Source organism: Manduca sexta, chromosome 19 (genome assembly GCF_014839805.1).
Source record: "Manduca sexta isolate Smith_Timp_Sample1 chromosome 19, JHU_Msex_v1.0, whole genome shotgun sequence".
In the NCBI taxonomy this organism is placed as follows: domain Eukaryota; kingdom Metazoa; phylum Arthropoda; class Insecta; order Lepidoptera; family Sphingidae; genus Manduca; species Manduca sexta.
The window spans coordinates 81,986-106,314 of NC_051133.1; the positions used below are offsets into that span (position 1 = coordinate 81,986).

Sequence of the window (24,329 nt, forward strand, 5' to 3'; positions counted from 1 at the left end):
AGATTTTTTCATCCTTGGACAATGCTTAAACGAAAAATATACGGGATTTCAGTTTTTTACCCCTGACAAATAAATAAAATTATTTTGCGACATTTTTTTTAATCTTTTTGCGAGGATCGATTCAGTTTTAACATATTTGTACCAATACAATAATTATATTCTTATAATACCGGGCATCAACTCGATTTTTATAAAATTTAAAAACTATTCGTATTGATATTATGAATGCAAAAATGCGAACGTTGCGTACGTGAGTACCTACTTGTCAATTGCAGATCGATCGATTTACGGGATATTTTAAACTGTGTCTAGAATACGGGAAGTCTGGCAACGCTACTTACTACACTACTTCAGTCCAAGTAGTTGCCAGGTAGGTATGCTACATTTGCATAAAAACATAGTTGGAGTAAACTATTTATTTATTAAATACTATAATAACATTAAGCTCAGCTCAGCTTTGTAAATGTGAATACAACATAATATTGCTGGATACTGTTGGAAGTGGCTAATACAAATGCTGATCTGACGACTTCTTTCACAACAGTTTAGTCCAGGGTCTTGGGAGGCGAGTAGTTCAGGTACAGCAATCCCGAGGATTTGGCCTGTAATCAACAATACATTAACTTGTTTTACTAGAATATGGTATTAGAACTATTATAATTGATGCTTGACTTATTAAAGAAAGCTAGTGTTATGTAATGTGTCATACTGAATAGCAAGAAATTGCACATTAAAAATAAGATGGCAACATAATTATTAGGTTGAAATTACATTATCATTAAAAAAGACAAATTATGCTGTTCTCGAACTGTTCTGCCACAACCTGTACCGTGTCAGTTATTTTTATAGTGTTAATTTACTTTGGGTTAAGATTTTGTGATATTTTGAACATAATCTTTCACCTTACATTTTATAATATAATAAGTCAGTAATAATAATTACTGACTTCACACAGCTGTTTGTAATTATAAATATTAACTGTAAATACAACTTGACTTATTGTGACTTAATATTGTACAATTTTAAAATGGCACAATGCTTACATAACTTTCCTATTAGTAAGCATTTTATATAAGCTGGAAAAAGAGGCTTACCACAATGAAAGTGGTTGTTGCGAAGGCGAGTCCCAAGAATAGAGCGGTGTTGTAGCGGCGCTGGTTGGCATCGTACTGCGCCTGCCAGGAACCGCGCGGTACCGGCAGGTCGTCCATGGTGGGCGGCTTGAAGTGCCCGTCATGGTAGCGACGAACTGCAATACCATCAAAACTGTTATTTATTACTGTTCCATTGGAAAATGTTTCTTAATTTCTAATGAAAAATGAAATATAATTGTATTACAGTACAGAGCTTAAAAACATTTTACATGATAGAGATAACAATAAAACAATTGGTATAAGTAGTGCACATGTTGTATTCACACTTTTTAACCAGTTAAAGTACTTCTAAATGAAGAGTCAAAAGTGCTTTTGACTGCAAATTTGTGATTTTTTTTTAATTTACACCTTTAGTCGATAATACTTTTCACCAGTTAGAATGTCATTGCATTTACAATATAAGCATGTGTAATTAATAATTTTCCACATTCTTCAGTAAATTTGGTAACAATCAGTATGTTTTCTGATTATAATAAATTCACATTTCAATTATTGATGTCTGATTGTAATTTTTTACATATACATTTTTCTATTCTTTGCTTGTTATAGTGTGTACAAATAAATGATTATTACTTTTAAGTTCACATGTAAAGGGCAAGTATGTAAAGGAGTTTTATGCTGTAACATTTCTTTTGTGTACACAGTTGCAACCTAACAGAACTGTCTTAAAGACTTCTATATACAACATTGCAGGTTAGGTGACATTAGATGACACTGCATGATGAGGTCTTAAATGCACAATTAATGGCCAGACCTACTACAGGTTAAGTGCAGAAACAGGAGGAAACCCAAATTTAAAAAAAAATGTTTTATTATATAAGCCATGGCACCGTAACAGACAGAATCAATTAGTTTTAATAAATATAACATTTACTTTAACCAGTACCATTAGACTAAACTTCTTTTGAAGGTTACTTATTTCAGTCAAGTCAACCAGTCAAAAGTATTATCATAACAAGCCCGAAAGTGAATAGCATTTTGACAGATTTGTATTTGTATAAGTTGTAAGTGAGTACTTTTTTCTGGTAAATGAGTTCTGACCACAACATATTGTACAGTGAAACCTGTTCCAGTAATATTGGTTTCAGTTTCTCTGACACTTAACTACACCCTAACTAAGTATAACTACTATTTCAAATGATTATTACAGAGCTACCTAGCCTAGCTGTGTTATCAGTGAGGCTCAGTGGAGATGTACTGTTTAAGAATAAAAGCCTTTGTAAATATATTTAAGTCGCTGTATTATGTATTCGTATTAATTCGGTGACTAGAGGTTTTTAGCTAGGGGTAACTATACACTATGCGCAATTTAGCATGGCTAGTGACACTTGCAATATATCAAGATAACGATTATAGATTTCCTATGAATTAGGTTATAACAGGGATGTTATGTAACATAAGTTTAAAACATATAATTGATGCCCAATTCTAGCTAAGTTTCTCGTTTATATTTCGAGTTATAATGTCATTGTAAAATAGAGTTAAAGGTAACCAAAATTAATTTAAAGTATATTGCATACCTAATATAACTAAAATTCATTCTGGCAGAATAAAAACAAAATGAATTTACCTGTTTGCTGAAGTAATCTAGACACAGCCTGGCGGGGCACAAACATTTTTAAATCGTGTTCTTTATTCAAACAAATACAGGAAAATCTATATGAAACCTTTCTGCACCAACCAATTTTCTTGATAAATAAAATTGACTTGCGCAATGCGCTATGACACAATGTTGCCTGTTGTGATTTTATTTTTCTCCCCAAATCCGTATTTCCATATTCCTTCTCTAGGGTAACTTAGCACATCGAGAAAGCAAGAATAGATCAATTGGATTAGATCAAAACCATAATATTTTAATCTAAAGCATATAATGTATGCAAAAAGGCGTATAAGCTGGAAATATGCAAGTGAAAACAGAAAATTCAATGTAGTAACCCTGTTATAGTCTGCCTTGGGTTGCCAGTATTGATTTGCAAAAATAGCACACCATTACCACAGACTATCTATATACTATATAGCTTTATATAAAGGAAGGTTGGATAGTCCTCTTATAGAGGAAGGCTATAGGCTATATATCATCACGCTATGACCAATAGGAGCGGAGCAGTAATGAAAAATACTTATTGCAAAAACGGGGAACATTTATTACTTTTGAGAGGTTACGTTGCGTGCGCCGCGTAAACGATTAAAGTTATGTAACGATCATGTTAGTAAGTATGACGGAATTGTTTCTCATAAAAAGTTTTAAAAAATATATTACTAAACAACGACCCCACTCTCCATCTGTCTGCCTACGTGAACGCGATAAACTCAAAAACTACCCAACGGATTTAGATTAAATCTGGCATGGAAAAAGTTTGAGGCCCTGGGAAGAAAATAAGATATTATCTATCCCTGGAAAATATATAGCGTGACTTTTGTAATGGAAAACTTTGTCCTGGAAAAACTTAATCACGCGGGCGGAGTCGCGGGCAAAAGCTAGTATAATACATACAATTTAAATCATAATATGAAATTAGCAACATGTTACTTACATTATTTCAGAATTAGAATATTTTATGTTTTAAATATAGGGATAAACTTAGATTGTTGATATATTATACATCATAATATTATAAATACGAAAGTCGGTAGTTTTTGAAGATATCGTAATATTATTAAATGGTGTCGAGATTAAAAGAAAGATAGCTATCGCTAGCGTATATTCTTTATGAACACTAAAAGATAATGTAAGTTATTAAGGTCAGGTGGGGCAAGTGCGCCGAAGGGGTAAATGCACCTGCCCTAAAAAAATCGTAAACTATTGATGTTATACAATTACCGCAATCTTATATCTATGCTACTAACTGAAATACAGTTCCACTAAAAACCATAAATGGCTCTGTTCATTTTAATACGATTTATTCGCCATTTTATTTTAAGTGTCATTTAGACCTGTAAACAGAGATGACCCCGTGAAAGATAACATCAAATATTTTAAGATATTCAACATATTTCTGTAAACCAGTAAGGTGAGTACATAGTTTAAACCTTTTATTTTAACTTCCTGCCTGAATTTTATTTATATATACTAAAAATAAAGGATTTTTTAGCAATGCGAAAAAACGTACCTCAAAATTGTCGAGTAGGGCAAGTGCGCCACAGTTACTAGTCGTATGGCGCACTTGCCCCTGAACCATATATTACCAACCTTTTTTGAAAATGTGTTTTACTAATATGAATTATTATTATTAAAATGTTATATTGTATTTTGTTTTGAGCCGACTTAAATAATGGGGCGATTTAGTTAATTCGTTTTTACAAAAGAAAAAATGAAATACTTTGGTCTAGAGCAACTTTACGTGACGAGGTTGCAACTGTTCGATCAGGCACGTTATCTGGGTATAATGCAGCTAAAACATATTAAATGCCATAAAGCCAAATACTAAGTAATTGAGTTATAAGGCATTCAAAATTGTTAATTCCTACATTTTTGTATGTTTTTTTTAGTTTTTAGAAATAAAATGGTTTTTGTATTAGGGCTACCATTTTTTTATTCCAACATATCCGCACACAAAACTCTAATATTAATACCTAAATATAGCAACAAAAAAAAATCTAAAATGTTTTGAAGCCCTGATTTACAAATATATGGCGCACTTACCCCGAATTTGATTTGACAGCCATAGTTTGTTATAATATTGAGTGATTAAAAATTATCCAAGGGCAATGCGAGTAAAACTTATTTCTCTATAGACTAAAATGAGTGTTTTCTTTATAATGTTCCATATTGGCGTTTATTTTTACACAGGCGCACTTACCCCATTTCCAGAGGCAAGTGCGCCTACTACCATTTTTTTTTACTTTTAGCAAAATATTATTAATTTATGGTCCGATTTCCTTGAATGGCTATAGGTTGTTATCACAAAATACCAAATAATCTTAAATTAATAAAATTACCTTCTTAAGTCAGCACAAAAAGAAATTATTTTACATTGAATCCAGCTATGAAAATTTTATGGCGCACTTCCCCCGACTGACCTTAATTTAAGCAAAGTATTTATATATGTACGCAACACATTCCTTCATACATATTTGTTGCGTCTGGTAAGCTTTTTAGCTGTTGGGAAGCTCTTTTTTATTAGATCTCAATTCTGTTTTTGTTGCTAAAAGTATTAAGCTTACGTCGATGATTACGTTATAATCAGAACTTGGGTGCTTTCAGCGGATGCCTAGAATAAAGCCGGTACTCGGTGTAGATATAATTATGATTTGTCTAGATCCTCTAACAAAATGCGCTGCGCCTGTGATATTTTTCAGCGCTTTATTGCTAATATTCACGTTGCATTTGAAATTAAATCAGGCGAATCTGCTATAATATCTATAAGTTATTACTACATTTTGCTGCTGCCGTAGCTGGATTAAACCAACTTGATTACAAGACATTAAATTATATATTTTGTCATAGACCGGACATCAGGTCCAAATTTTTGCTCCAAAAGGGTAATAAGTCTTATTTGAAATGTTCGTATGACAAGATGTCACAGCGTCCTTAGATATTAATACAAAAATAATATATTTACAGAAAATATGATTATTCGCATTAAAAACGTGCAAATCATTATAAATGTAAAATATTCTACATTGATGTTTTGTAATTTAACGGTATGAGGGATGGTTTTGAGTAACCATCACATAAGCGCAAATTTTTTGTATGACAATCTTCCCAATGTCCGCTCTGTAATGTAATCGTAGAACTCTTTGCTTAAATATGATAATATTTTTTTAACTTACCTACCTATAATTACAATTGTGTGGCTGAAACACTGCATATTTCCATTACTGATATTTGTGGTAATTCGTTTTCAAAAAAAATTCAACTTACGTGTATGTACGCTATATGTATGTAAATATTATTGTTTTCGATTATTGGTAGGTATTTCAACCTTCGAGTGAATGGGATTCGAAAATTTTTAATGTATGTACATAAAATATTAACGTATGTAGATAACCTTTTTTATGTATGTACATAAAATACCTACCAATAATCGAAAACAATAATATTTTTAATAATAACAAAAAATAAAATAATAATAATAAAAAAGGAGGAGATGACAAAATATTATGTAGGGCGTCAAATACTTATTACAAAATAAAAACATTTTATCAAAACTTTAATTTTCTTCGTGTAAGCTTAGAATGACAATAAAATGACTCTTAATTATTCTTACCGACGTTTATAGTGGTATTTTGTTTCTAATTTGTTTTTTTTCTAATATGATATAAAAATAGATCAACTTAAGTGTAAAAAATTTATAATAATAATATTATAATGACTTACTACTGGCGGTATATCGTTATAAAACAGTCGGTAAAATTAGTAAATGTTATTAAAGTTAATGACTAAACTCATTAACGTAGGTATTAGGTAACTATCGATGCCGAGGAGGTGTAAGTAATTTTATTCCCCATGCCGATAAACTAACACTCATCTTCGTACCCAATGACGTTTTACAAATAGACGCGGCATACACTAACAAAATGGCACAAAAAAACGGCGCACTATGTGCTATAGTCACGTACCTATACATATAATTACAAATTGGTTCGAAGAAGGAATAAAAAGATGCAGCAAACATTCGTTAGAAAAGGATATATATACATCGACAGTTACGTTACAACGTTAGTGCCGCACGCTCATTGGCCAAAGCGCGTGTGACCTACAATCAGAGAAATTTGGGGAAAATTGGACACTTCATTTTAATAAAACAATTTATTGTGTGAGCAGAGAAACATTTATTTTAGACAGTAAGGTGAACTATATAAAAAAAATATATTCATTGCTTTAAATGCTCTATATACGTAAGACTAGGTATACAAAAATTCTTTAAGATATAATATATCATCGTCTCCATCATAAAACTCTAGTTATTTAGCGCCAGCGTGTTTACTTTATATAACTTCAAACAAACTTAATTTATTCCTTTTTTGTCTTTTATAATCAGTTTTACAATCTATATTAGTTTTGTGTGCGAAATGTAAGCGAACATTAATGAATTTATTTATAACAGCGCGGATAAGGTGTAATCTATGATTAAACGTCGGGTGTTGCTCTAAGGAATGAACATATAAAGACTGAAATACGTCGTTACAACTTACAAACGATTTTAAAATCCGATTTTTAATAATTTGAATATCCTTTACAGTAGGAAGGATTATGTGACCTTTTGCATTTATGTGATTTTTAACATTATTTTTGGTTACGTATATGTCACTCTCTAGGAAATGATCGGAACAGACGGTAGAATATGTAGTTGGTATCCAATCATTCTCACACCTTTGAGTTCTAATCACACACAACCATTTTTCTTTTAGCAGTCCATCTTTAGGGATTCTATAATTCAAACAAAAGCACAACCGTAAATATTTACAAGTATTTGATGTATTTTTTAAATTAAACTATTACCTATTACATGATTTTATTTCATACCGTGTTATTATATTATAAAACAGAAATAGTAGGTTTATAAAGCCTGAGACAGTCATTACTCATCTTCCCTTTAGCAGCTCGCATTGACATGGCGCGAGCGTCGACCGCCGCGCCGTCGCCATGACAGTCGAATAAAATTCATTCGGTTTATTTGATAAATATAAGTTAAATAGTGTATACTTACACATAAAATGAAACGTTTTTTTCTTTTATAGTTGCTGTATAATTTGTACATCGTCTAAAAACACAGGAAGGCATTTAATTAATAGAATACAAATAGGTAGTAAGGCGACTAGCCGCGACAGTGGTTCGAGGTTGACTAAGTGAACGTCGGGGAATTGCCTTACATTCGTCTTGCCAGTATTGAGCTCGGACAACGTATCTATGTAATAAAAACATCTTAGTTCGTACCTACAAGCTGGGTCGCCGCGCGCGCCGCGTGGCCTCACCAGTCACTACTGGGCGATGTGCGACTGCGAGATTGTAGAGAATGCCAACAAACGAGTCGCTACTCGGCGGTGGCGGCACGACTCGCTATTCACTAGTGAAGTAGTCACTAGTCAGTATCGGTGCGAAAGTGGGGCGAGTCGGTCGCGTGCTCCCACGCCTCATTCCTTTGTTTACTTTGTGTTCGCACAGCATACATGTAAACGCTTTGATATGGAAACCGATCTGGTGTAAAATGGAGTGTTTGAAAGGTGTAGCGGGGTGCGTGAGGCGAGAGGAGGGCGACGGGGAGGCGGCGGTGAGTGGAGCGGAGCCGCCGCCACCGCCGCAGCCACTGCCATCGCCGATGGTGACTCTCGAGACGGCCGAAGAGCGGCGGCAGCGCTGGCGCAGCGTGTACGTGATCTACTTCACCATGTTCCAGATGTCGCTGGGCTTCAGCATCGTGCTCACCGGCGTGTGGCTGTATCTGAACAAGGTTCGAACAACGAGCGCTCACACACTTACACAAACACGCTCACATGCCTCCCTCTGAGATCAACATCCTCTCGGAGACTACGCGCTGCTCAGATAATGTTTGTGTTTGTAAACATGACACGGCAAAGACTATTATCACAAACAATATATAATGGAAAGAAAGATTTATAGCTAAACTATACTAATATATTAAGGTTTGTTTGTTTGTTTGAATGCGCTAATCTCTGGATCTACTGGTTCCAATTGAAAAATTATTTTAGTGTTGGATAGGCCATTTATTGAGGAAGATTCTAGATTATATAACATTACGCTATAATCAATATGAGCAGAAAATGCATAAAAATGTTGTAAAAACGGGAAAAATAGTCCTTTTGAGAGCTTGTGTAGCATGTGCTGCGTAAACAGTTAAAGTTTCATAACAAATATGTATGAAGGAATTGTTCCTCTTGAAAAGTTTTGAAAAATATAACATAAATAAAGTCCCACGCCGCATTTGTTTAACCCAACTGATTTCGATTATATTTGGTATGGAGATAGTTTCAAGCTACGGGAACGACTTAGACTATGTTCTATCCCGGGAAAATATAAAGCGAAACTTTTATATAGGAAATCTCTAACGTGGGCGATGTCGCGAGCGAAAGCCAGTAATATAATATACAATAACTAGAGACTATAAAATGCACCTACAAATTTATATTACGTATATCAGAAAACTTGTTTCCAGGAAATCGTTTTTTATTGTGTTCTCTACGAAAAGTTAGGCTCCACTTTGTTGTAAGTCCCCTTTTAGAATAAATTTCCAATATACATCTGCCTACATAGAACTTAAGTACCTACCCTACATGTAGGTACTTATGTTAATCTAGGACGTGTCACGTGGTCTACCGGTGTGCCAAATTTCATCAAAATGTATTTGCTGGTTTTTGCGTTTGCTCCTAAGAAACAACCAAACATAACTATGTGTTACAAAACTCTTCATAAACGTAAGGTATTTGTAACAGATAGTGTTATCAACTTAAGTCTTAGATACGATTACCTACTAAATAAACTAGGCATAAAACTAGGTTATACCTATTCGTCCTATCAGACTTAACAATTGTAAAATATAATATTTAGTCAGTCGTGAAAAGTAAACTAAATGGTTTCTGCAACCCGTTTGGAAATTATTGTTATGTTGACGCTACACTTGAGTAATAAGGGCAGGTTAAAAGAGACTCTACGTACCTATCAATTGCAATGTTTATGTCTGCATCTGCTGGCGAAATTCCATGTTGTGAGTAATGCAGGTGTGTTATTCCCAAACAGATTTTATATTGCGGTAACAATGCTGGGGGATAAAGTGAAGGTCCAAGGGCCATAACATTTACTATTTAAGTAGTATTAGATTATACTGTACAGCCAATCTTTGTTATACAGAACCATATCTCCACTAAAACAAATAATGACTAATAATTTTAGGGTAATGATAACTCGTTGTTGACTTTATAGTGTTCTGTACGTTTAATTGTCGATCGTCATCGATTTCACAGGAACATAATATAAGATTTTTAAATTTTACTAAAGTAGTATGATGTGCCCTTGCACTGCAGCCATTCATTTGTATTGAGCACACGGGTCGGCTCATTGTATTTCAATCAACCGGCTTATTTCCAGTGGCGGAAAACAGTTTTTTTTTTAAATTGTACAGTGGTTGTCACGCTGGAGACTTGTTTTTTCTACAACTTAGATAATAACTAAGTATATTTGAGAGAAAGACGACATGAATTGTCAGCTCAGTGTTATGTATCTATATCTAATGGTGAGTGAGGTTTCCGGATGCGCAACAAGTCATATTTTCTTTAACAAAAGTCGGCCTTCCATGATTATTATTGTATTCGTTTAGGGCTGTTACAGTTCACTATTCAGTGTACCCTGTTACTAATTTACCCAATTGTATACTTAAAATTGTTTCCTAGATTTAAGGATAAGTATGCTGTTGATGTACCTTATTAAATGATATAAAATAAAAAATTAAATATATAATACCATGAACACCCGTTCTATTGGTTGATCTGTTCGAACTCGGTACGTCATGTAGTTGGTGCGTTTATATTCCAGTTATATTTAAATTATACATTTTGAGCGCTGCGACCGTGATAATAACCTGTGTGTCGCAACACAACTCAATATAATAATATTGCGTTACAACACGCGCCGGTACATGGACGCAGCAATACTCTTATTTAATGTCTTTAGATAAAATTAGCTGTTGAAAGGTCTCGAGGAAATAAGAGGCCAATTACGTTTCATATTTCATGTCAGGGTAAAAACAAGGGTAGAATATCGAATGGGAAACGACCACCACTATACACAACGACATTTTCCAGAGGTATTTTGGGAGTATGGAATGGAATAGAGAATGAGGTATTTGTATTGCACAAAAAATACAAAAATAAAACTAAAATAACATCGTTTTTCTGTCAGACAGTAGAACTGCCCGGTAGACGTGCTGTAAACAAAACTGTATGACTGACTCTACCACTTACAAAAGTGGCAATTGTAGTTTGTATCCGTTCTCCCACTCGTCATGCGTCAACGAGATCATTGTGCCGCGCCGCGGGTGCTCGCGACCGCTGCAAGGGCAATAATATGCGAAATTACACCGTTGAACTCTGCCAGATGTAATTTAGCATATTATGTATATTCCAATGCGATGGCTTGACGCTAACGTATATACACACTCACTAATCGCTATACCTATTATGTACATGACTATTGTCGGACAGCGATTACTGTACACAAGATAAGACCCCTTCTGTCAAATCTTATGTCTTCGGTACGGGCAAGGGACGTAGCATCATCTATACTTATAATAAATCTGTAGAGAGGTCAATTCTGTACATGAAATATATTTCCAAAATAACTATCAGGGGGTGATTAGGGTTCGATACTGATGCCAAAAATGCAATTAGTAAAATTTTTGTCTGTCTGTATAACCGTTATAGAAACAATAACTACTCGACGGATTTTAACGAAACTTGGTACAATTATTTTTCATACTCCTGAGCTGGTTATAGTATACTTTTCATCACGCTACAATTAATAGGAGCAGAGCAGTAAAGGGAATTGTTGGGAAAACGGGAGAAGTTACTCCATTTTTTGAGCTTCCGTCGCGTGTGCAACCTTAATGGTTAAAGCTACACAGAAAACATGTATGACGGAAATGTTCTCCTTAAAATTATATAAAAAATATCCCACAACAGCGTATGTCTATCTTTTATGGTTGACTCACAATAACACGTGTAACTCCCGATAGCTTAGCAGTTCGAAGCTTTTTCATTATATTTGTCTACTCTTACGTTTATAACACTCTCAGTCATCCCTAATTAAAAAAGTTAACATTATTAAATATTCCATAAAAAAGAATCATAGAAATCGGTATAGAAACACCAAAGTTATACATGAAATACGCTAATAATAAGCCATTACGCGTGAATACTGAATCATGCTATATGCTTCCTTCGATTTCACCAGGATCCCATCATCAGACCCTGAGCGGACAATCGGACCACCTGCATGCCACCATACATTAAAATAACATCCCGACAAATTGAGCACCTCCTCCATTTTTGAAGTCCGAAATCCACGCGGGCGAAGCTGCGGGCGGAAGCTAGTAGATAAATAATATTGGAAAGTATAATCTGACACTTTCTCACCCAAAGCTAATTGTTAACAGAGTTAACTGTATTTACATTCATTCTAGTTATTGATCGAAAGACAACAATAGAAAAACTAATAATAATCATATCCGAATTTCACGTATTCATTATAATTTTTGACTCACTATTCTAGAAGTCTGGTAATCCGTTTAGAATACAGGCTTCAGTTCAAATTAACAACTGACGCTGTTTAGCTTTTTATGTGGAATAATGCACCTTTATAATAGAAGAAAATGCTTTATATTGTGTTCTGTTTCTTGCGCTCGTGTCCCTGAGGTCGCGCACGCATTGTCTTTGGAGACCGTGTTGCTGCTGACGAATGGCGAGCACATGTCGACGGTCCCTACGAGTATCGAATCTGCAAAATTGCATTTTGCAGATTCGATACTTTACGTCGAGACCGTGGAATAAACATCGCTTGTTTAGTGTTAATTACCATGGCGATAAGCACTGCGATCCTTATTGTCTTAAATAAATGCAGTTCATTTTAATAAGGACCGTTTAAATATCGACAGTCCCTACGCAAAGTATTTAATCTGCAAAATGCAATTTTGCAGATTCGATACTATACGCAGGGACCGTCGATGTGAGTCGCGCTCGGTCTACAAGCGCACTTATCGACAAAGTCGCACATCATACCTGCAGTTGCCGGACTCTTTCAAATACTTATCGCTTTATTGTTACTCAATACACATACGATTGAGGAAGCAAAAGAAACAATAAATAGGACGGGGTCAAAGAACCAAACGCGATTAACATTTACACACATGCGCGCCCTACACGAGGACTGATAGAGACACATTTTGTCTAAAGCATGAATGTAGAAGTATTTGTTTTCTGAAATCTTACAAAAATTGATACAAAGTGAGATGAGGTAATAGTTATGATATTAAATGTAGAGCGGTTATTGAAGTGGTCGAAAGGCCAAAAAATTTACTTTTCCTTTCTGGACGGCAATGAACGTGAAATTTCTCTGGAATTTTGGGTACTCATCAGCAGTGGTGATAAGTTATCTACCGGAGATATATTCGCTTTGTTGCACCTTCGGATACAATTGACCAAACTATCATACGAGGTCAAAAAACTACCAGCCGTTACATTTATATATTAGTTATTTCAATGTAATGACTTTCAAATATTCTTTGTTATGGAAGTCTTTATGTAGATCTATAGTCATAGAAACGGTCTGTGGCGTGGTCGGCGCAGCTGTGAAGCAAAACTTCGCTTGTTCGATTCCGGCATTGGTTGAAATTGGTATTTGTATGTTTCGTAAACACTTGTTTCAGTTCTGAGTGACAATGGACACATGTTGAAAATTCAGCACTATATTATGATAAACGTAGGGTGTATTTAACTGTCTATATAGGACTCGGTATCATTAACAGATTGCGTACAAGTAAATAACTACAGGTAATTTGTACAGATGCAAAACAATAGACGTGATTGTTAAACATCATCATGAGTTTGATAACGAGCGTGGCTCGTAGCGTCGACCTACTGTGACTGCACTCTAGAGTGAACTATGAACACTGATTCATCATCACATCGCTCAATTATTTATTCATTTTGAAGCTAAATGTTTTATGATTACTGACATTATGCTATTAATTTGTTTGGAATAGAAATGTTTATTACACTAGACGCTATACTACACATAGAATTAGTCGTTCTTTATATTAAGTTACAATGCCTGTGTGTTGGGAAGGTGGACCTGAAACTGTTTGGTGTTTTTTGTTTATATTTTCATTTCTTTCAGAGCGAGATCGAATCGATATGTTAGTACCTAGTTGAAATATATAGGGATTGCTTCTATATCACTTGTTATTAATAACCAAAAATAAAAATTTGCATTATCTGCTGTCATTACTGATCACGTCACACTTGTCAAAAATGCGATATAAAATTATTTCTAAAAAGGTAATTTTTAGTGAAATTTAAATTATGAAGTAATGTAATACATCGATTTATAATTCTACTTTCGTATCCTTCGTTAGTCTATTCAAACAACTTGATAGTTTTTGTTTTTACTAAGACTAATTGACGATTTCTTGTTTTAGGTGATCAAAAACTATTCGGGTATTTTGAAATAAAATATCGTTTTTATTATGGACTAGCTTCCGCTCGCAGCTTCGCCCGCGTGGATTTCGGACTTCAAAAATGGAGGAGGTGCTCAATTTGTCGGGATGTTTTTTTAATGTATGGTGGTATGCAGGTGGTCCGATTGTCCGGTCAGGGTCCGCCCTGTGGAATGGGGGCGTTTGGAGAATTCCACCACGGTATCCCCTGCCTGTCGTAAAAGGCGACTAATAGGGGCCATCGGGGGGTCGTCGGCGGGCGGCTGGGGGCCGTCCGCCCTTAGTGTACGTTGTGCACATCTCGCACATTGTGATGACCCCCGAGATGGACGGCAGCGTGGAAGGTAGGCCTCATGCTGCCGTTGACGCCGAGAGCGTCCTTCGGTTACGCGGGGGCTTCTGAGCCCCCATAGGAGACGGGCCGCAACAGGCGGCACCGCGCAGGGACGACTGCGGACGAAAACTTAAACATTTTGTCAGAGGAAGCCCACAGTCGTCCCTAATGCGCCGAAGACGGCCACCGCGGAGTTTTAGTTGGTATGCCGTGCGTGAAAATAGGTTAGGGACTCGGCCCGGCGGTCACCCGAAGGTCAAAATCAAATCCGGGTGGCTCAACGCCGGGCCGTAAGGCACGGTGACCCCAACATAACCGCTCAGTCGCCCCCCCCGAAGGCTGGGCGGTAGTCATAAGACACTTTCTCCGCGAAAACAAAAAAAAAAAAAAAGGGTCTGATGATGGGATTCAGTATTCACGCGTGATGGCTTATTATTAGCATATCATGTATAACTTTGGTGTTTCTATACCGATTTCTATGATTCTTTTTTATGGAATATTTAATAATGTTACTTATTATATAACTTTTTTAATTAGGGATGACTGAGAGTGTTATAAACGTAAGAGTAGACAAATATAATAAGAAAGCTTCGAACTGCTAAGCTATCGGGAGTTACACGTGTTATTGTGAGTCAACCATAAAAGATAGACATATGCTGTCGTGGGATATTTTTACATAATTTTAAGGAGAACATTTCCGTCATACATGATTTCTGTGTAGCTTTAACCATTAAGGTAGCACACGCGACGGAAGCTTAAAAATGGAGTAACTTCTCCCGTTTTCCCAACATTTCCCTTCACTGCTCTGCTCCTATTAATTGTAGCGTGATGAAAAGGATACTATAACCAGCACAGGAGTATGACAAAAAATTGTACCAAGTTTCGTTAAAATCCGTCGAGTAGTTTTTGTTTCTATAACGGTTATACAGACAGACAGACAGACAGATAGACAGACAGACAGACAGATAGACAGACAAAAATTTTACTAATTGCATTTTTGGCATCAGTATCGATCCCTAATCACCCCCTGATAGTTATTTTGGAAATATATTACATGTACAGAATTGACCTCTCTACAGATTTATTATAAGTATAGATTATTGTCTTTGTTTCTCTATAAAAAAATATGAATGATATTTTTATAAAAATGTATTTAATGATTTTTCTACGTAAAAATACTAAGTGATAGCGCGGCGGCCGTTTATTCAAGTTCCTTTGTCTTGTGGATGTTTTATTAGTGCCGTTATCACTAATGTCGGTGCTAACTCACAAGTTACAATGTCTGTGGCTCTCGGAAAGCTTGATCCTTTGCTTCTTTACGTGGAGAGTTATCCCAGCTCGATGTTAGGATTCGGTTTGTTTTATAATCCAATTTCCACAATCACACCATCTTAAAGACTGGCAACATATGCATATACAACTTTTGTGGCATGATTATTATGTATTTCTTTCGTTTTAAAAAATAAAATAGGAGTCCTACATGCGCAGGACGCCACGGCACGCGGCTCCGATACCGAGTGACGCATAGCGATACGCATTGCACTTGCACTTATTACTCACGCAAGTTAAAATACATTAATTAACATTTTATTTTATTATAATAATAATGAACTGCATGATTTTAATAACTTTACTTGCTGTCATAAATTGTAAATTGATGTATTAATATAAAGAGTTATAATATAAAATTATAACTGTATAGGTTTTACATATTTAGCATACGAGTACATCGTAGTTATATGTGGTTTCTTTTTGGCTTTATGACGTGTCTTTTCACAAAGTAAATCTTATGTATTGGAGAGTGTAATGTGTATTATAACATGGTACCAAATAATAAGCAAGAATATGTATATAATAAGTATATATTACGTATTGCATTACGACCTACCGTAAAATGTCAGCAGCATTCTTTAAAATCAAAGTCGTAGTCACTTCGCGACGCATAATTCGCAGTTCTACAAGTTTCAATTAGGGAACAGACTGTGTTCGATTTTATGCCTAGTTAGTCACAGCACGTTGTAAAACTGGCCAGTTATAGATTCTTTATAGAATCGTATTACGGAGGGACCTAATGGATATTCACGATGCATAACACTGGTAACCGAGGGACGCGATGTCATGTTTTTTGTTTATTTATTCTATTTGAATGCTCTGGACACATATTATTGGCATAAAAGAAAAATAAGCTTTGCCATTCGATGCCACAAAACACCGGAATAAGCAATTTCTCATTTCTGCGTCTAGTAATCATACTTGTACAATTACTCAGTGCCGATTTTATACTTACCTTAAGTAAAGGACAGTCAGTATATGCCGCCCTGCAAGTCTTGCGTGCGCCAGCCCCCCCCCCCCTAGGCCGCCGCCGCCCCTAGGCCGTGGTTTTCTCGGCCTATTGAAAAACCAGCAATTACTGCTTGGTTAGTAATAAAAATTACTAAAATGTCGCCAAGCTTCTCGGCTTATAAGGAGAGTTTTCATTAAGTCCAGATTATTAACTATAACTAGGTTATGGGATAGCTGTGGTATAGTCAGTGATACTGAGGTGATTACCCACTGCGAAGAGCTCACAGGGAGTGGTTACCGAAGCTAATCCCTCGTGGAGATAGCGGAAAAATGGGTCAGATATTTCTCGACAAATGATACCGATAAAAAGATATTATGTTTTTGAAAAAAAAATGTGGAATTCTACTTTTTAATTTATAAGTTTTATCTTTTACAGTATTTATTGGTAATCTTGTAAATGCTGAAGCTGCACTTTAGTTTCGTCTGCGGGGTGGTAGACCGGCTTCACCGCGACGCTGCCATAGTCATGTCAAAATACTTGCACTTAAGTATTCCTATTAAGTTTCTTCCGGTCATGGCAATTGAGGCGACAAATTAAAAAATCTGCAAGTGTTTTAGTGCATACTAAATGGTGTATAACACGAGGCGCTTCGCGAGGTGCGTTCCGTCGGCTGCAGCGCGCCTGTGACGCACGGCGAGCGAGCGCCGCCGCACCTCGCGTCACACTGCATCGTATGCACGTTGAATATACATTTAAGCGATTAAGATTCCCGCTATTTTATTTATCATATTTAATATTAATTGTAGAATTTGTAATCTGCTACATCAGTCACTGTAAGAAAATATAGTTGTCTCATTGATTTATCAGCAGCTATTTAGGGTGTTATCTGTTTCATCATGTATTCTTTTTTCAGAGCAAATAACATTTGTAAGATTATTTTGATATCTTGATGATATAATATCAGCGCCGATTTGTATAAAATGGAATTAAGCTCGTTTGTATGCGACTCTACCTCCTCTATTAGACATGAAAGCGAAATCCTACTAGCGAAATCCTATTTCCAACTCCTCCCTACCTTTCTATTTGATTTATTTTGTTGCGGGATAGAGATAGATTAGTGTTCCCTGAGACTAGCCGAGCTCTACCGCTCAGTCTCATAAAATGTGTGCCACCGCTAATCCCGGTTTAGGTTTCTATAATTGCAACTCTACTTTTTCGTGTCGTGATCTAATGTGCGTATTTTAGACTGTATAAAACAGCCTTCTTCTCTGGTCATGATGATTTTATAAGAGTGAAATGAAATTTCCCATCTAAACTACCATGGCTGTATGAGGCCGATGCTATTATATTATGATGACCTCCAATTAAGGTAACAACTCAATACATAACAGGTCTGTAACTGTATGTAACAAAAAGAGCTTATTATTGTGGAGAGCTATGTCCACTAGCGTGACCGCGACAATTGCACGTTTGCTAGCGTTTAATCTATAGGCTATGTACAGGGTGTTAGACTATGGGAGGATCGACCGACATCATAGAGGATTTATTTATGTTATCCCGTTGTTTATACAAATACAGTTAAACCAGATACCTGCTGTAAAACAATGCGGTTTGTAGATTGAAGCGTGAACCCTTGGAAAGGAATTCACAAAGTCCACATGCATCTTCGACACACATACACGTCCACACATGTACACATTACAGTTTACCCAAAACTCACGTCATACTCAATTATTACCTACAATGTATGATGGAACGCACTCAACGCAGCAATGATATGTACTGAATACAAATCAGTTGCCAATGCTAAACATACCTATCGTACAGGCAGTTTCTATAATTGTAAACAAATTCGTAGAAAATCAACCGTGGAAGAGCAGTTGTACTCCTTTGGGTACGGCGATGAATTTGAGTCCATTTATTGATAAACATAATACTGCATGCACAGCTACGCTAATTTCTGTTTATAATTGTGTTTCAGCTGGAGCCAGGCGCGCAGAAGGACGTGATGGGCCTTGCGGTGGGCGCCAACCCGCTGGGACAGCTGCTGGCGTCGCCGCTGCTGGGGCTGTGGGCGAACCGCGCGGGGTCGGCGCGGGGCCCGCTGCTCGCCTCGCTAGCGCTGTTCGTGCTGGCCAGCGCGCTCTACTCCCATTTGCACCTTACGCGCCCCTACGCCAAGTACTGGATGGTGTTCGCCAGGTTCCTCGTCGGGGTCAGTTCAGGTACGAATGGTGAAAGACACGATATCATGTTAGGAGTATCTATCTATCTAATTATGAACATTTATTTAATGAATGTTTTGTGAGAATGCTAATTTATTTAACAAATTAAACGAATTTTATGTTAGACGCAAGGAGTTAGTACTTATCCAAAATGTATGACACGTCGATACATATCGATTACACGATGTAACGATTTCCAGCGAACATAGCGGTGGCGCGGTCGTACCTGTCGGCGGCGACGCTGGTGTCGGAGCGCACGCGCGCAGTGGCGGCGGTGTCGCTGGCGCAGGTGCTGGGCTTCGTGGTGGGGCCGGCGCTGCAGGCAGCGGCCGCGCCTCTCGGGCCTGGTGCGCCGTACGCGCCGCCCGGCCAGCGCGACGCCGTGCTGCGGCTCGACATGTACACCGCGCCAGGCTGGATCAACGTAGTGTTGGGGCTCATCAACTTTGTGCTCTTCCTCCCCTGCTTCTTTACTGAACGGAAGATCGCAGCGCGCGAAGCCATGATCGCGCAAGGAAAGGACTCCGGTTAGTTCTTACATCACTAGGGTATTTGACATATTTTTGTTCTTTACGCTTATCAAATACAATATTTCCTAAGGTTGATTAAAATCCGGTAAATTATAATTAACAAGTTTTAAGTTTTTCAATTTCGATAGAAGAAGTAAGTCTAGTAAGTAAGTGTTAAGAAATGTGATGGGTTCAAGACCTCCGCGATTATATCTATCCTGTGAAACATTGCTATCGACTACCGAGCATCACTCTGTTCATATTGGTCCATCCTTTCAAGAGATAAACAGATAGATTGCAGTGTTCATCATTATCATCACTTGTGAATGGCATCACATTTTTGTACCAAAAATGCAATATATTTCAGAGAAAGAAGCATTGAAGTCGTTGAAGCCGGACTTGATCAGTAGTTGGACGCTGGTGGGCGCATTCTTTGTGCTAGTGTTCAACTTCGTGCTGCTGGAGACACTGGCCACACCGCTCACCATGGACCAGTTCGCGTGGAGCAAGAAACAGGCGCTCGAGTACATGGGCGCGCTCATGAGCGCCGGCGGCGTAGTCGCGTGCGCCACCTTTGCGCTTATTTCCACGCTCACCAAGTTCTTCGAGGAACGGTACGATAGTAATTTATTACCATATTACAATTAATTGCGTGCGATAATCGTTTTTCATTATTACTGATATCTGTGATGTAAATTTGTTGATTTTTAAGTGGGGTTACAATCACTCGTCGACAATTGTGGAGTGTTTATTATTATTCCATATTATGCATCAATTTGTTTGGTGCCTTATACTAAATGTTGTTTATTTGTGGTATTCAGCGCGTTGCTCTTGTGGGGTGGGTTCCTGCTGACGGGCATGGCGTCGGTGTTCTGCATCCCGTGGGGTCCGGGCCCGCCGCCGCTGGCGCCGCTCAACGCCACGGAGGAGGCGGGCGGGTGTCCGCAGCTCGCGCAGCCCTGGTGCGAGTCCTCGCGTGGCCTCACCGTGCCGCAGTTCCTGCTCGGCTACGCGTGCGTCTCCGTCGGCTACTCGCTCGGCGTCACGCTAATACAGACTATATTCTCCAAGGTGCTGGGCCCGAGGCCGCAGGTAAGCAATATTCAATACATAGTAGGTATCTAAAAACATACATACCAAAGGTGAACATTTTAAATATTGGACTCTGATACTTAACCTAAGTTACCTACCCGTAAGATGAATAATTTAAAGGTAGGTACTGTTGCGGTTTCCTCGTTTTTGTGTATATAGACTTGTTTACCTTGGTCGTAACACGTATAAGGCAAAAATAATATAAACAATGAATAATATAAACTAGCTACAACTTTGGAATATTTAAGTTGTGCGAGTGTTGGTGCGTTAAGAGTGTTGTTTGTGTCAGGGCGTGTGGATGGGCGTGCTGACGGGCGCGGGGTGCCTGTCGCGCGCGCTGGGCCCGGTGTTCGTGGCGGCGGTGTACGCGCGCGCCGGGCCCGACGCCACCTTCGGCAGCACGGCGGCGCTCACCTTCGCGGCGCTCGCGGCCCTGCGGCTCGTCTACAAGCGCCTGCAGCCGCCGCCGCTCGCCCCCGCACCGCACGCACCGCACGCACAGCCAGCGCACGCGCAAGAACTGCAGCCGCTCAACAAGCCAGAAGTGAAGGAGCGCACTGTCACGTGACGAACGTCGTGCGCCCGTCGGCGCCGCTCAACACTAGTTTTATTATGTCATTATAATTTTAGCAATTTATGTGAGCATGCTCGCGTGTCGTATCGATGTTTAGCGACAGTCCCCCTTAGCTAGCGGGGAGTGAATGAGAGGGAGGGAACAATATGGCTATCAAAGACGATCGAATATTGTACAAGTTGTGCATGTCGTAAACTGAAGCCGCATTAATCCAAAGCCATGATTATGTAGAAATATTAACTGCGGTAAATAAAGGGACCGAATTATAATATTTATATTGAACAATATAATAATATGTAAATATTAATAAACTCGGCTTTACATAATTTATACGATTGTAGACGTAAACTTCAGTTATTCTTGCCGCTAGTACCTTGATGTATATGGAGAATATGTTGAGGGATTCTCACATCTGCTGCTGTATAATGCAACGTGTTGATGTTATCTACATCGGACAGTATTGAGCAACTCGTTGCGACTTGCGGCCGATGACGACTGGCGGCGGTATTTGGAGCTGTGACCGATAGTGTGCGTCGTATCGCACGCATATTTATAGACTCGAGTGGACGCCGCGCCCGACACTTCACGTGAATTTTGTTTGTTGGCGTTTCATGCCATTTTAATATGGTTCCTATTAAAATATACACGTGTTTGTAAATGTCGGCGTCATCCGAACCTGGTCCACGCCATTGTTCCTTGATCTCTAGTATAATAGAGTAGCCTTCGAGTGGTAATAAAACCACTAGTGTATTTTATTTAATCATCCAGTGTAATACTGAACAAGCTTAGTGCACTCAATAACTGGCCATTAAAAGCTTTGGAATCCGTTGCTCCAGGGTGTATAGTAGTAAAGTTGTGGGAGGTGGTCTACTGGTTATGAGCAAGGGTAGTGCTTAGAATCAACCAGGTTAAAGAAATCTCTTACAACGCTCGGAATCTATAGGGTACAATATTTAATAATAAAGAATGATGTAGCTGTCGGTAATTAAAACATAGTATAATGCAAATGAAGCTGAGCCCCCATTATAGTTCATTGTCGTTGGTCGCGAGTCGCGGCGCGGTACTATCGTTGTCATATAATGTACGTAGGTAGTACGTCGTAACGCGTAGCCACTGAGACAGGTATTACATATAATAATGCAACGAATATTACTTTTAAAGATTCGAATACTTCATACAGTGAAAAAGGATAATGGAAATAAAATATGCCAAGCGATATAAATACGAATATTCGTAAAAAGAATCAGTTGTAAATATTACTGCTGGCGCCGTTTCTGCGTAAAAGTATGAGTTAGTCAAGTCGGTGATTTCACAAAGTTAAATAGTGTTTATGGTTATTTAATTTTATTATGTTGGACTGTCAATTTCAGTCCATTTCATAGTATGGTTTTTTAGTATTTGATGATTAAGACTGAATGTGTGCGTGTGTTTCATTTTTATTACGTATTTTATTATGTTAGTTTGTATACATAATAATTATCTATTATTCTAAAACGTTGCGTAGCCGAAGACAAGGCTTAGTAGGCATGTTACAATAGCCCCATGAGACGGCATATATTTTCTCCCGGCGCTCCTAAAGTTAGAAGATTTCCCAGGGATTTTTGTTTGTAGCAAATAGAAAGAAAGAAAGATTTGTTACTGGCATAATTTTAAATAGACACATTACTACATTTAACAAACTAAATAAAAAAAAAAGAAAATTACTATATTATCAATAAATAAATAAACAAAAATTCCATAAAGTCCAGCAAAGGTCATAATCTCAGCGGTCTATTAGTAGAACTAGAAGCTGATGTCGAGAGTAAGGAATAATTCCGGGTAGACATTAAGGATGGTGATAGATATGTATGTAATCTGCTGGGCTTGGCTAACCGTCCACTCCAAGTGTGGAGTGTGGAGACTATTAAGATGGCGGACGCCGCCCGAACTATTAATTAAGGATAGAGCTTCAAAATTAACACAAACTATGACGTTGTGTCGGTTTTCAAAAGTATTATATTATATTGATATATGTATATCTCACGCAATGCAATCCCAACATGTGTTCGGTAATTCTGCTTTAGTATGCGGCATACTGTGTGCCATCTTGTGTTAAAATGCGAACTTAGTATAGTAAATTTATAAATTTGAGTAGATTATTTATTGGATATGACATCAAATGCAATGTATTGTGTGATATGGTGAAGGGCTACCCTTGTTATGTAGTTGTAGTTGTACCTGTGTATTAATTTTTAGGGGTCGCGACAATTTGTGCTCAAATTAAGTATTTCAAAATGAAGACTATTACATTATACAACGATGTACTTTTATATTTTTGTATGAACAACACAGAAGCGATAAAGTTTTAATTGTTGTAATTTATGAAATAAAAGTCTTAATTATTTATTTTTGTTTTTTAATTAAACAATATATAGCACTGTTATAAAGTTTGGGGCCTGTCAGGTGCTACCTCAGCACGTGATACATAATAATATGACTCTGTTGTAGACGTTGTTTGTTTGTGACTTACTCAAGTTATAATCTCGTAATTTACTTACTAATATTGAATGCATTTTTTTGTTACCTTTACCTGCTTCGTCCAATATCCCCGTCTTCAGTTATGTATCGTATTTTGAGTGGCACGCAAGACACACAAATATCACATGTACACGCACAACACATATTTATCCTCGAAGGGGTTTGTAGAGGCGCAACCAGGGCACCCACTTTTCGCCACGTGGTAGGGGGCGAGCCCATCGCAATATCGGGCACGAATTCCAGACTCCGGGCTGATACTGAGCAGAAAAACCTAAATATCACTTTGCCCGACCCAGGATTCAAACCCAGGACCTCAGATCGCTGCCATATCGCGCATGCAATACAACTACGCCACCGAGGCAGTATCAACAAACAAACATCAATATACCATTATTATATTATATATTAAAGATATAAAAAATAAACACGTAACTTCAAAAAGTTAAAGGTATGTGCCTTCGTCTCCACCTGAGG

The 24,329-nt window shown here is 37.6% G+C and overlaps 2 protein-coding genes and 1 long non-coding RNA gene across 3 annotated transcripts; 1 reads left to right on the forward strand and 2 right to left on the reverse strand.

Moving 5' to 3' along the window:
- Window positions 1–401: 401 nt before the first annotated feature.
- On the reverse strand, window positions 402–2,920 carry LOC115440431. The gene is made up of 3 exons (XM_030164727.2): window positions 2,725–2,920; window positions 1,095–1,249; window positions 402–602 (listed from the first exon to the last, which is right to left on the reverse strand). The coding sequence occupies exons 1-3, from the start codon at window positions 2,768–2,770 to the stop codon at window positions 546–548; spliced, it is 258 nt and encodes an 85-aa protein (XP_030020587.1). The 5' UTR covers window positions 2,771–2,920; the 3' UTR covers window positions 402–545.
- A 4,544-nt stretch (window positions 2,921–7,464) lies between these two features.
- Window positions 7,465–7,852, reverse strand: LOC115454532. The gene is made up of 2 exons (XR_005112612.1): window positions 7,808–7,852; window positions 7,465–7,527 (listed from the first exon to the last, which is right to left on the reverse strand). It is a non-coding gene; the product is annotated as an uncharacterized LOC115454532 (long non-coding RNA).
- Window positions 7,853–8,108: 256 nt separating this feature from the next.
- LOC115440847 (major facilitator superfamily domain-containing protein 8) lies at window positions 8,109–23,723 on the forward strand. The gene is made up of 6 exons (XM_030165342.2): window positions 8,109–8,548; window positions 18,920–19,163; window positions 19,364–19,690; window positions 20,040–20,286; window positions 20,494–20,764; window positions 21,054–23,723. The coding sequence occupies exons 1-6, from the start codon at window positions 8,306–8,308 to the stop codon at window positions 21,330–21,332; spliced, it is 1,611 nt and encodes a 536-aa protein (XP_030021202.2). The 5' UTR covers window positions 8,109–8,305; the 3' UTR covers window positions 21,333–23,723.
- Window positions 23,724–24,329: the final 606 nt, after the last annotated feature.